The sequence below is a fragment of the Anguilla rostrata genome, chromosome 8, assembly GCF_018555375.3.
Source record: "Anguilla rostrata isolate EN2019 chromosome 8, ASM1855537v3, whole genome shotgun sequence".
NCBI lineage: Eukaryota > Metazoa > Chordata > Actinopteri > Anguilliformes > Anguillidae > Anguilla > Anguilla rostrata.
The window spans coordinates 12,920,126-12,934,334 of NC_057940.1; the positions used below are offsets into that span (position 1 = coordinate 12,920,126).

General features: G+C 40.9%; 1 protein-coding gene across 1 annotated transcript in view; it reads right to left on the reverse strand.

The window, feature by feature from the left end:
• Nucleotides 1-554: 554 nt before the first annotated feature.
• Nucleotides 555-14,209, reverse strand: part of LOC135260860 (cadherin-18-like) — a 72,728-nt gene continuing 59,073 nt past the window's right edge. Inside the window, exons 10-12 of the mRNA XM_064346506.1 lie at nt 12,866-12,980; nt 5,088-5,339; nt 555-1,381 (exon numbers count right to left, since the gene is read on the reverse strand). Of these exons, the coding sequence (XP_064202576.1) occupies nt 840-1,381; nt 5,088-5,339; nt 12,866-12,980 (909 nt within the window). The 3' untranslated portion in view covers nt 555-839. The remainder of the gene's footprint in view (nt 1,382-5,087; nt 5,340-12,865; nt 12,981-14,209) is intronic.

Genomic DNA, 14,209 nt, shown 5'->3' on the forward strand with positions numbered 1-14,209 from the left:
AAAAAAGAAAAAGATTGTGTAAGCCAAGGATTGATCATACTGCATATGAATCATAACACAGATTTTTGCAGCTGATTTATAATTCTAAATAAATGTAATCTGACCACCCAAGCATTCAGATTCAATTATCTTCCATTCAAATACTGCAGTTCTCCAATTAAAACACTTGTCTGTCTCTTGATAATTATGAGTACTTCATGTTGAAATATAAAATAGAGCCCTGCGTCCTTCAAATGTATTGACGTAGAAAACATTCACTTGAAGTAACACAGAACAGCTGATGTCCTACGTGATACATGAAATAATAAAATATTTCCAGTGCGAATGCACAAATAGTGACTGCAATTTAATGGCATTCTATCTGGCTTTCTGGTTTTGTTTAGGTGCCAATATAAACTCTTGTATTGTCTCACAGTAAAAGAAGCAGACCAAAGAATATCAAAACTTTAAGACCTTCTAAATGCTTTAGTTTAGAACAGTTCCCTAACTTTGTTGGATTGTCATTTATGTCAGTTAGTGTCAGTTAAAATTCACATCCAGTACCACACTTATTTGGAATTACAGACTTTATTAAGCAATAAAAAATATACACCAGGGAAAATATGTTCTTTTTTATGCATTTTAGGTTTTTCTTTTCTCCTTTTTTTTTCCAAAATCAAATGACCATTTCCCGCTTGTAGAACCTGGTAGAAAGAGTAATTCCTTTGACAGTAAAAGTGAACGAGCGGAATGGTCCAAAATGGTTTTCCTTTTTAAATTTTATTAGTAAACTGGGTAGAAGAGGAAGGGAGAGAGTTTCTTGTTTTTCTTTTTGTTAGTTTGTTTCTATGTGCCAAAAGCTAGCCACTGGCTTCCAGCTCAACCTCCCCGAGCAGTTCTGCCAGTTTCAGGAAGGCGGGTCCCCAGTCGTCCACGTCATTGTAATCCGGTTCCGACAGCCCGTCGGCCGAGTCCAGCGAGCTAACGGAGCCCGTGGGCGAGCCCCGGCCCTCGTAGGCGTACGTCTGGAGGGAGTCATAGGGCGGGACGCTCCCGTCCAGGTCCGCGTCCACCAGTCTCCGCCTGATGATCACCTGCACGTCGGCGTCGTCCAGCACGAGGGAGGGGCTCCAGCTGTCCCGGCAACCGGCCGCCGCCGCCGCCGCCGCCACTGCCACCACCGCCGCCCTCCGCCCGTCCGGCCTCACGTCCCTGCGGAGCTTGGTCTCCTCGGCGACGGCGGGGTTCCGCAGGGCGGCGATGTCGAAGGCCTCGGTGTCCTCCTCGCCGCCTCCCTCGTCGTCGTAGGTGACCACATTCTCCCGGACGTCCTCCTCAGACATGACCAGAGGCTCCTTCTTGGCCTTCTTGCTCCGCAGGTTGATGAACAGCACGACGATGGCTACGTGCAGACAGCGGGGGAGAGACCAGAGAGGTGCGGTCAGGAGAGCGGGCAATCAAAGGCAATGTTCTGACAAAGTAATAGCTGTTATTACGGCGGAGTAGCAGCTGGGTTATGTGCTCTTCAGATACCATTTACTGAACCCTGCAGGTTACTTCTCACGATTTTGCAGATTGCAAAGAGTCAGGAACACAATTTAAAGATCATACGCTGCTCTCCTATAAAGCCTGTGATAAACCTGCGTGTTGTTATGTCTTTGTGCACATTTTATTGGTTTAATATTTAGAAATACTAGAAATGCACACAACAGACAACAGGAAAAAAACTACTTAAACAAGTGTACCCAGAGGGTAGCAAACACACAAGCACAAATTTCCAAACAAGAAAAAAGCGTGAGGGTTCAAATAAACAACTAAAAACAGTACCATGCAGTACACACACAGTCCACTGTAAACATGTATTCATATCTACAACAGAGTTTCAGATTTGTCCCAGACACAGACTGAAATGCACACACAAACAAACACACACTCATACACACACACAAACACACAGGCTACACTTTTTGTCCCTTCAGCAACCTGAAACAAATACAATTAAATAAAAAAACAAACAAAAAAAAACACGAATCACTTCCAACGAAGGTACGTAATTCAAGATAAATAAATAAATAAATAAATAAATAAATTCACCAATATATAAGCTGATGAATTTGACAGGAGAAAAGGAGTCAAAAAATCTTATGTTCTGAGCAGAACAATTCAATTTTTATTGATGGACTGTTGCTGGTTTTTGTATTCTTTTGAATGAATGTAATAAAATAGAAAAAACGGAGATGCACTGGCCTCTGAAAACACTTTTCATACTTGGCATTCTGAGACATACCAAGACATAATGAGTTTTTATAGGTTACCTTTAGTGATGGCATGTGTGGCTGTAAGTGCATTTCTTATGATTTTCTGACAATCCCAAATGCAATTTTCCTTGCAAGAATGGAGACCATTGATCAGAAGTTCACATTTAAATTACATTAAAATATGGCTTTATTTGTATCTAATTTCATACCAGAAATGCCCTTTATTCTCCTCTGTCTGCAGTTGTAAGAAAGATAAAGAAGTGTGAACACATTTTTAATTTCTATTTCTAGATTATAAACTGCAGCATACTGAAAATAGCATTAGGAATATGACTGAAGTGGCTGGCTTGTTAGATAGCTGTGTTCAGTTGCAGTTTTAAATGGCGGTGGAAGAAGCAGAATACAGTTGAGTATATAAGTTAGACTACTAGTAGTACAGCTGCTGCTAATTATACTGCTAGTACTAAGTAGTACTGCTACTTATTATTATTATTATTATTATTATTATTATTATTATAAGCATATACATCATTCCTATGCCGACGACACGCAACTCTTTCTCTCCTTCTCCCCATCGGACACACAGGTCCCCGCCCGCATCTCCGCTTGCCTGAGGGACATACAGAGCTGGATGGACAATCACCACCTGAAGCTCAACCCGGGAAAGACGGAGCTAATCTTTATTCCTGCTCTATCCCTCCCCTCCTCGACTTTTCCATTTCCTTAGGGGACACCGTAGTGACATCATCACCCTGCGCCAAGAATCTCGGAGTGATGATGGACAACAGGCTGTCCCTCTCCAACAACATTGCAGCAGTAACCCGGGCATGCAGATTTTTCCTATACAACATCCGCAGAATCCGCCCCTTTCTCACCACCTACTCAACCCAGCTCCTGGTCCAAGCAATGGTTCTATCCCGCCTGGACTACTGCAACTCTCTTCTGGCTGGACTACCGGCATCTGCCACCAGACCCCTGCAGCTCATCCAGAATGCTGCGGCTCGTCTGGTCTTCAACCTCCCCAGACACTCCCACGTAACTCCCCTGCTCACTACCCTCCACTGGCTGCCTGTTATAGCTCGCATCAAATTCAAAACATTGGTTCTAGCATACCAGGCAGTCAAGGGATCAGCCCCAGCATACCTTCACAAGATTTTCAAACCCTACATGCCAACCAGATCCCTCCGTTCTGCTACCTCAGGACGCCTAGCACCTCCCCCTCTTCGCACCTGCACTTCCAGAACACGTCTCCTGTCTGTTCTGGCCCCACGATGGTGGAATGACCTCCCTGTGGAGGTCAGAACAGCTGAGACTGTGACCCATTTCAAACGACGACTGAAGACCCACCTCTTCAGGCTGCACCTCTCCCCATCCCTCCCTTCCCCCCTGTAAATGACTAAACTTAGGGTTGTAACTAGGTAGCTGTTTAATAGGTGACTTAGTTGATGCGCCAGTCTTAACGACTACTTGTATTTTTATTTATTTTTCCATAGATTGCGTTGTTGCCGTTCTCGTTGTTAGTGTTAATCAGTTTAACCACCAGGGTCCAAGTTGAACTATGCGGTTGTTCCCTGTACTTGGACCGGTACTTCTCTCTAGGGGTTTCGTCATACTTGTTCCTGGTTATGGTTATACACTTTGTTGTACGTCGCTCTGGATAAGAGCGTCTGCCAAATGCCTGTAATATAATGTAATGTAATGTACAAGGAAACCTCCTTTTTTACCTCATTTGATACATATTAGCATGTGCTAAAACTTTATCGCAAGCAAATTAGCAATTTACTAAAAAGTATTTAATTAAAGTGCAAATGCTGCACATGAAAGTGCAAAAATTTCAATGAAAATACCTTTATTTTTGTTGAAATGTAGAAATGTACAACATAACAGACTTACTAGTAAACCCCTGAAAACCTTGAAGATGAAAAAAAATCCTATATCAGCTTAAGCTTCCCCCCCAGATGTCTTATCAGAATGTTCTGGGCTGGAAACTGGATTTGACATATAGGAGGTGAAAAATTTCTCATCTTCCAGCATTGAGCATTCAACCTGTAATATCTGTAACTGTAATCATTCCAAATGGGAAACATCCAAGGGAATTGTAAGCTTTTTAATGTCATTCAGCAGAGATATATGGAATTGTGCTTCACGGACTGTGGTCCTTTGACAGACGTTGTTAGATGATGCACAATGGCTAAAACAGATAGGTATTCAGATCTCCACGCAGAGTAATATAATGCCCTTTCATCCCGGTAAATCTCCTCCTCCTCTAATATATTTTTCTACCCCTATTCTACCTCTCTATCTGCCCTTTCACTGTCTATTCCTGACCCTTTCCCCCTCTCTGTAAGTACCGGTATATGCTCTCATTGTCTTTCTCTGTCCCTCTCGCACTATATATCTTTCTTCACTCTCTCACTTTCTCTTCTTTCTCTCATCTCTCCTGTCCTCTATTAACACCCCCCCCACTTTCTGTTGCTTCTGAGGTATTCTGCCATCTCTTAACAGGGAGAGGGTTTTCCAGTTGCCAAATAGCGACATTTCCTCCATCCCAAATGAGTTTTTATTCCTGTTAGATCTGAAGAAAAACAGAGTGCCCTGGAACCATTTCAGTAGCGCACCGAGCCGAATGGCATATGGGCTCTCGCGAAACCCCCGATGAAGGCCAGACGCCAAAACGCATCGGCTTCCACAATAAATTACCATTCTTCCATTCGAGTCTGAGTGTACCTGGAAATGTTTATCCTCATTCCTGCTAGCCCGCCTAACCGGCGGTGACTGCGCCGCGGCGAGCATTGACCGCGCGGTGAACCGCGAACGGGGTTGAGGCGACGGGGGAGGGACGCGTTTTACCCAGCAGGATGACGATGCACAGCAGGATGGCGATGAGGGCTCCGGTGCTGAGCCCGGCGGCGGACAGGAAGGCCTGGGCCTGGCAGGTCCGGGCGTGTCTCCCGCGGCCGCACGCGCACACCCGCAGCGTCAGCGTGCCGGTGCTGCTGAGCTCGGGCTCCCCGCCGTCCGACACCACCACCGCCAGCCGGTACAGCTCCTGGGACGAGCTGCTGAAGCGCCGCCTCCGCGCCACGATGCTAGCGCTGTTGTCTGCGGGGTCGGAGCACAAACACACGCGCCCCTGGAGTTAGCGGGAGTACCGCGCGGTGCCCGCGCGCACCGGCTCAGCCTGGGCCTGCGCTCAACACACGCTTCACTCTGACTCACTCTTTAACACCAAACATTGAGTTCAGGGACTGACGGAAGATAATTTAATTTGTGGTTAAAGTTAAGGACCAATACTGTTTGAATACGGACTACTGAAGCTCCAGTTTGAGCACTGTCACCGCCTGGCTTGCACCGGCTCTATGAAAAGCAAAACAAAAAGAAAAAAAATACAATCACTACTTCATCTTTTATTCATGCATCTGTATATACTGTCGGAAGCCTGAAACTATTCACAAATGGTTATCTCTGGAGCAAGCAAACCTGCAGGAAAATGAATGTTGAGAAAGTGTTGGGTTGGACACACTAATAATGCACCATGCACTGTAGCCGCCATCCTGAAAGTTAATTCATAAAGTCTATATGAACTGATCATTTTCCTTAGAAAAAATAAGTCAATAAATAAATAAATAATAATGGAAGCACTCCAGGTGCCCTTTGGAATAAACATCAAATTAAACCCAAATACTTGTAAGTTACATAAATGTAAGTCTTTTGATAGGATGCACAATATTCCTTATATTTATATGAAAACTGCAACTTCATTTTTCTTGTGGTTATCAGTGCATCTCCCTCTCAAATCGTCTGCAGTAGCCTGTCAGTCTGACGGGGTCCTACGTTCCCTTTCCATTCTTATGAATATCTGCTCTGGTGTACAGTCGTTAAAGTGGCAGGGACTCAAATTTTTATTAACTCAGGCGCACCTGAGGCATGCCAAGTTATCACCTCTCACATCCTGAAGGAGCCGTGAAGAAAAAGAAAAGGGGGGAGAAGAAGTTGGGGGTGTTTTGATTTTTATGGCTCAACTGTAAATTTGTATGCGTGGTCACGGCCTCTGTATTCAAAAATGCAACTCTTTTTTTATTTTTTTTTACCTAGAAACACAGGTCTATGGAAATGCTCAGGCTCATGGGAATTCCAGGCAGTGAGTATACTGGTGTGTGTGTGTGTGTGCATGCAAGGGTTTTTAGTGGAGTGGGGGGGTCTTCAGGTTGGATACAGTGGGAACACACCACTCTATGCAAAAAAAGGATCCGTGGGAAACTCCTACACAGTAAAATATCCAGTGTTAATTCAACTCTAACAGTTTTAATTTAATACAAACAGATAACAGTAGGTCCCAGTGTTACAGCTGAATTAACACTGGATATTCTCTTATGTAGGGAATCTGTGCTATTTTACTTCAGATTTAAATTAGCATGCCAATGTACAGTACAGGTCATGAGTTGGATGTCAAAACTCATTACTTAATGCCCATTGACTAGAGGAGGGTAAACAGAAATATCTCTAGCCTTTAATAAAAGGATATCTAAGGGGAAGTGAGGGTTGGGGAGTATAAGGTTTTCCACATTTCATTTAATTGAATTTGCAGTGTTTGAGGAAGTACAGATTACAACACAGTTAATGATGTTTCCATCAATGCCTTTCATATATTATTGAGCGGTCTGAGAAACTCCAATTTTGTCACTGTTTTTCCGTCACATTTCTGCAATTATGGTTCCTTTTCTGTAGGGCACACCCCACCACGGGGCTCAAACTGCATTAGTGTTTAAAGAGATTAACTGAAATGTAAGCACAGGAGTGTGTTTGCCTCAGATTGTGCTCGATGTTTCTTTGACAAGACCGTCATGGTGCAATATCTTGTAACTCCTTTGAATATGCAGTAATTTCACCAAAAAACACAGCTCTCGACCTGAAAAGTAAAACTCAACGAGTTCCAGGTCGTTGAGAAGTGCAGTGAAGAGTCTGAACAGTGACAACAGAAGAACTTGTAGAAACACCCCCACCTCCCCCCCTCCTAAAAAAAAAAAAACTAACAAAAAAATATTTGCAGTAGAATATCAAGCGTTGTTTACTCAACATGAAAAGACATTCTGTTAGTCCAAAGGGGATCAAGTGGAGTTAACACATTTTTACGACACTATATTCCTGCATTATACTAACATGTTCAGAGCAATAATGATTATTCACAATCTCCTTCAAGGGCCAAACAACAGCAGTATCTTTTATCCTAAAGTATGCATAATGCATAACAATGCCAGATTTAATGTTAGGAGTGATAATGTCTCGGGTGACAAGGCCGGTGTTGAAGAGTGTGGCTTCTCATACTGAATGAAAGGCTGGGACACTGTCTCTCAGCTTACAGTGAGCCATTCTGCTCTAGCAAACATTGCAAAATTGGGGTCTGAGTTGCTCAAAGGGCAGCAAGGGCTGTTTTCTTAGAATGAAAAACCCATGGAATAGGCTTCCCGTGCGGCAACTAGAAAATGTGTCTCGAGGGCAAGCTGGCTTATCACCAAGTTCAGGTTTTTACCTGCTTACAGTCCAATTCAACTTGAAATTAATGGCTAGCTCCAATGAACTATTCAAGATAAAACTTTCACATGAATGCGACAAGATGTTTATTTTTCCATTCTCATAACACAAAGAGAAAGTGGGTCGATCCTGATCGATTAGATGCGTCAGGTGGAAAGAGAAAAAGAAAAGTAGGAAGTATGGATAGTTTCCCTGGCAGCCAACCTTAGTGTCTGTTACAACAACAACAACAACAACAACAACAACAATAGCAACAAAAAACATAAACAACATGCACAGACTGTGCAGTCTGTAAGACTCGCATCTGTATTGTTTTAGCTCTGTACTCTAGCGCATTGGATTTTAAATGAAATATGTGGTTACAGTGCAGACTGCCAGCTTACATTTGTTACATTTGATCATATTTACATCCATATAGAGTGATCCTATATATATATATATACATATAATTTCCTGTTTAAATTGCTCTGGAAACTGGATTAAACATATTCAACTCACACTCAGCAAATGATTTAAGTAAATTTGACCAATTCCTCTTCCTCGTTGTCCACCTCTCTGACCCTTTAGATATTAAAGACCCATTCCCTGAGGAGTTACGCAAGATGGAATCTAATTGAGGAAAGTTTTTAATCATCTGCATAGCATCAAAAGAGTTATTAGACTAATGTATGCTGTTAAATATTTAAATCTTCCCACAGACACATCCTGAATGACAAAAATTGCTTTAAAATGCTTTGCTTTATTTCTTTAACCTTGCCAAACAGTGCATACACAATGGTGTAGAACAAAGCCACATAAATAAGAAAACCCCTTCCTGTATATTATTCTCTATTGTTTTTTGTTTTGTCTTTACTCTTAAACCCCTAAGAATATATTTCTTGGATGTGGTATGCAGGGAATTTCCTGAAAAATAAGGTTTTCTTTTTTTAGTTTCAGTTTTTTTGTATTTTATCAGATTATATACAGCAATTATCATCCTTTTTTTTCCTTTATTATTTTTATTGTATTATTAGTCTTTTTTGATGGTAAGGGATTTGGTGGTTCAACAAAAGTGTACATCTATGGCTAATCAAAAGAGACAAGCAGATCAGGTTAATCTGCCCAATGCTTAACAGTTTAAAAAGCAGACAATCATCTTAATGCACACTAGGCACACGATAAGGAACTCTTGGAAACAACAGCCAGCTGCCTACAGCGGTTGAATGAATAGAACCCTTGCAGACAGACCAGGGCTGGCTTTGAATTCTTAAAAATGTCTTCTCCTTTCCTTCCATTGGTTCCTTTCCTTGATTATTTCTGAACAAATAAGAAGGAAATATGACAGCGAAAAAGGAGAAGAGGCGTGGAAACAAGGACGGAGGAAACCTTATCCACAGTGTTGTTTTGTTTGTAGTGACATTGTTCAGGTGAAACGTTGAAACCACCCAGCACGTGTACTCTAATCCAGCTATATTTTGACATAACTTAAATCAATACTATTTTTGCATGAACAGAATGAAGAAGTGAGAGCCTTTTGAAGATTGATAATGGAGCCTGATCCTCATATTTCAGACTCGCCTCCTATGAACAGCTGAATTTCAAGGCTAATGCGTCCCCTGTGTGTAGAGGCACATGATCATAATTTCAGCCAAGTGTGAAAACGCATACTTGCTTCTGTGAGTTGTGGTTATCATTTTTAATCATTCTGTAATCTATGTGGGTTCTAGTGGTTCTTCTGGACTTCCACTGTGTAAAAACCTTGATATAGCAACTCTGCCTTGAAGCTCATTATTCCCCTGAGTCAATACAAGTTGGGGCATTTTATAAAAAATGCATTCAATAACAAATATCAGCAACAAATTACATGGTACATTTATTTACTCATGAGTGAGAAAGCTGTGATGGCCAGATACTTAGATATTCTTTCATGTTCTTGCATTAAAAATGCACAAGAGCTCAGCTTGTACTGTGTACACATTTTATAATAAGTCTGACACCATCTCATATGCAGCAATGGATATTCGGATGACAAATGCACATTAATATGTATAAGTTGAGTCCTGGCTAACTGAGTTTCTGTTTTACAGTTAGACAGCACCTGCTGATGTATTCTAAGAGTTTAAAGGTCCACCGATGTGCAGATTTAGGAGGGAAAAAAAGGAAAAAAAACGAAACTATCACTGAGAGCCTTGCTCTTTCATCAACATAATTAAAGTTTAATTCAGACTTCTCCCATGATATTTTTTATATCTTTCAAAATACTTGATGCTATTAAAGTGCCACTTATTTAAATATTCCCACATTTAATTTTTCACATGCATGAAAACAGTGTAATCAGACCTAATGGCTGAGACAGTCATTCATATTTTAAGGATTTAGGGTCAAATTAACCACGCTGATGAACATAAAATGGTTTTGTTTATGTATCTTGACATTTTGTCTGCACCCTGGGGAGTAGGCTTATTCCGGCTTCTTTTTTTACTGTGGCTGAATTATGTAAAATGTAATAAGAACATCTTATTTCATTTTAATAAATTGAAACAATATTATATATGCTTTTTTATTTTTTATTTTTTTTTGGGGGGGCGTAATTTGGCTAATATACAGTAATGCTGACATGCACACATTAATAATATATGTATTGTTGAATTATGTATATAGAGGAAACTATATTTTTTTCCTTATTTATTACAAAATACATAATGCAGTTGCATGTTTTTTTTTTTTTTACATATTAATAACTGGAACACATTATAAAGTGCTATCCACTGATGTGACACTTTTATAGAAGACTGGCATCAGTGGTCCTTACCAGACTGCTAGGCAAACAGGTCCTTTCAATGTCAGTAGATCTGAGCAGTGTTTAGTTCAAAGCCTTTCTACTGTAAAATCTACCTCCCTCTGTTCTGTGTACAAGTTGGCAGTGTAACCAAGTGCTGTTGGAACCTGCATGCAGAACTTCACTGGTTCATGTCTCAAAGAGGACAGAGTCAGTACACCTTTGAGAAGGGACTACAGCCAGATCTTCTTCAGTGATATACTGTACATGAGGTAAACTGAGAGGGTTTAATACAATGTAAGCCATTGTTGGCTCCTACTGCCAGATGCTCATTGATTTTCACTTGCTTGAAAATTCAAGAAAGCAGTGTCAGAGTGAAGAGTCACTGGATTCGTTACTAGCTCATTTAATTAATTACTAACTGATCTGAGTCTATCACTCAGCTCCTCTCTCCATAGAAGAAGATCAGATGGCATATTTTACAAAATTAGAGCCAATGACACAACCTTAGCAACACTGATTGTAAATATAAATGAAATAACCATCTGGTTGTGTGTGATCCAAAGCAGGGTGTTAAATGAAAGCAATGGCTTAGCAGACAGAGGCTTCATGCATGAAATGTACCTGTAATAATTCATGACATTCCTTTCACAAGTAGAGCAGAAGTCATCCTATTCTTACCTTCCTTTTTTAAATCAAATTAAATTGTGGGGTTGCCAGATTGATGAAAAATTCCACGGTAATAGTGCATCAAGGAACTCAAAAGGAGTCAGATCCTGCTCTGTCTATCTGTTAAAGGGAACTTTTATGGTTTGATATGTCATAAATGCCCTCAACTATGGAAATATGTTGTAAAAACCACACAAAATATTTCACTTATTTAAAAAATCCAAAGCCTTTAATAGAAATTTTGACCAATGGAGATCACCATTATTAGATTAGATGCGCAATGCACTTCGGGTAGATGACGTAAAATGGTTGCACTGGAAGTTAAGTTGTTTTGTCCAGCAGTTTCTGTGACAATACAATGCCACAGAATTTGATGTGATACATGGAATATCTGTGAATAGGACGGATTCATTAGCTAAACATATTAGTGTATCAGCAGATATTATCATTAGGGATTACGCATTTAACAGAGGTACTATTACTGTCTTAAGATCATATGACATGGATCACTAATAACGTTACCTCATTTAAATGAATGGGGATAATGTACACATTTCAGTTTCACCAAAAAGTGAGTTTTATTGATCCAAATAGTCAAGTGACTTTGAACATCTGCGGCTAGAAAGTGGAGCACTTTACAGCAGACAACTTCTCTGTCTCTGTTGGCATAGCGAGCAGTTGCTCCACAGACACCTCTTATGCCCTACTGTCGTCTCCTCTGGCCCTCGGCATTCATCGTTTTGATTTATTTGATGAGGGCTGTCCTCGGTGCTTTCCTGCTGAGTAATGTCCCACTCTGGCTCGAGTCGAAAAGGCTGAACAGAAGACATTTTCAATGCCGCTCAATGGACAAGAGCAATGGACCGGGAGACCCGGGCAGCCATTTGACATCGCTACCCAGCGCTCACTGCGAGGGTAATAACAATGGCGACCTACGAGTCAACCTAAAATCTTTCATGTGGCTTTTATGACATATTTATATAATTGAAGGTGTTTACACCATATTAAGGCCTACAGGTCTTAACAGGCGGGGTTCCCTTTAAGACAGAAACCTGCCGGATCAGAACATCCGCAGATGTGGCCGTGAGACATTGAGAGATGAGGCAGTGGTAGTTGCCATGGCAATGACCCACTCTTGGCCTTTTCCCTTTCATTTAAAGTGATAACCTCAGTAAGCTCTAAATTCAGGTGCACCTTTCACCAGTGGAGTCTCAGCAAACTACATTGATGGAGCACCTAAAAGGGGCAGTGGCCTACCCACTACGGGAAAATCCCAGGATGTATATTCCTTGTAGTTAAATCCAACGAGTATGTTCCCTCAAGGGAACGACAGATTTACACACAATGTAACGTTTCATCATGCGCTTATGTTTTCTGAAACTTCATCATCAAACATTTAATTAGTATTTAATTATTTGTATAAAACTGGTGTGTCGCAGTGTTCTCAGTTCTTAGCATACAGTTCCATTATCCGAAGAACAGGTTTCACAGCTGGAGGCCATTTTGTGCTACTTGAGTGCATTTTATTTAACTGAACAGTAAGCATGGGAGCACACAAATGAGACATGCACCGTGTACTTTTCACGCATGTGAGAGAGCTACAACATTAAACCCATACATTTTCATAAACAACCTGCAGTGCTAAATTTAATCAGTAACTATTCAGTACCTTCGTTGTCCTTGAGGGTGAAGTTGGGATTGACGGGCAGGTCACTTGGTAAAGTGAAGGAGAAACGGCCATTGGCAAAGTTGTCTTTATCTGAAGCTCTAATGGTCTGAATCACCTTGAGGAATAAAACAAAAACAAAAAACAGTGGAAAAAAAAACATTTATTCCAGTGCAATCATGGAATGAAATGTATTTACTTATCTATCTATCTATCTATCTATCTATCTATCTATCTATCTATCTATCTATCTGTCTATCTATCTATCTATCTATCTATCTATCTATCTATCTATCTATCTATCTATCTGTCTATCTGTCTATCATCTATCTATCTATCTATCTATCTATCTATCTATCTATCTATCTATCTATCTATCTGTCTATCTCTCCATCTATCTATCTATCATATAAAATACTTGCTTGTCCTTGCCTCTATATGCCAATGCAAAGTCAGTATGAAGCAGCAGGAAAGTAGGGCGTTGAAATGTTGAATATGTCTGTGAATATAACTGGACCCTCCTGCCCAATCAAAAATCAACAAAGCTGGAGGGAGGACCAATTATATCTTTCCGTCAGCTTGAGGCTTTTACAATAACAGTTCCTCTGCACGGGGCACATCGGCCAGTGTTTCCCTCATGTCCTCATTAGTATCGTCTCTGTTGATATAGTGGTCTGTAAAAATGGCTGGATTCCTACACATTTGGCATGAGATAAATGCCAAATGGAGGTCAATGCATAAATGTTACTATTTGTATGTGTAGAAACCTGACACAACTTTACATAATGCCCTCTAAATCCATAAAAAACATAAGGGATTATTTCGTCACCACAAATTTTAAACTGACATTGCTGGGCAATGTTAGGGAGTGTGACTAGAATGCTATAATTTACACTCACACCTGGAGTGTTGGTTTCCATCACAGAGGACAGTCAAAGTTAAGGACAAATGATGATTGCAGTCAGGTCTGTGTCTTATCAACAGACATGGTTAATGGTTTTCCATGACCAGAATCCTGCTGGTGATAAGCAGTGTTTTGTTGTTTCTGCTCTACATGCAGCAATTTCAAATGAAAAACTAGCATTGCTAGTCCTTGAGACTTGAAGTTTCTATTTCCTGACAACGATAAAAGCATAACTTAATTCCACTCGTGTCTCAGTCTTATTTTCGCAAATAATCTTAAGTGAATATTCTACAGTACACCCCCCATCCCCATTTCCCTAGTGCATCTCCTCGGTTAGCACTGTGCCGCCGTGTCTAAATACTCTTGATGTTTCCTCTAAAAATGCATCAGCCATCGCAATCCGGGCCCCGCTAACTGATTGTGTTGCCTCCGCGCTGTAATCT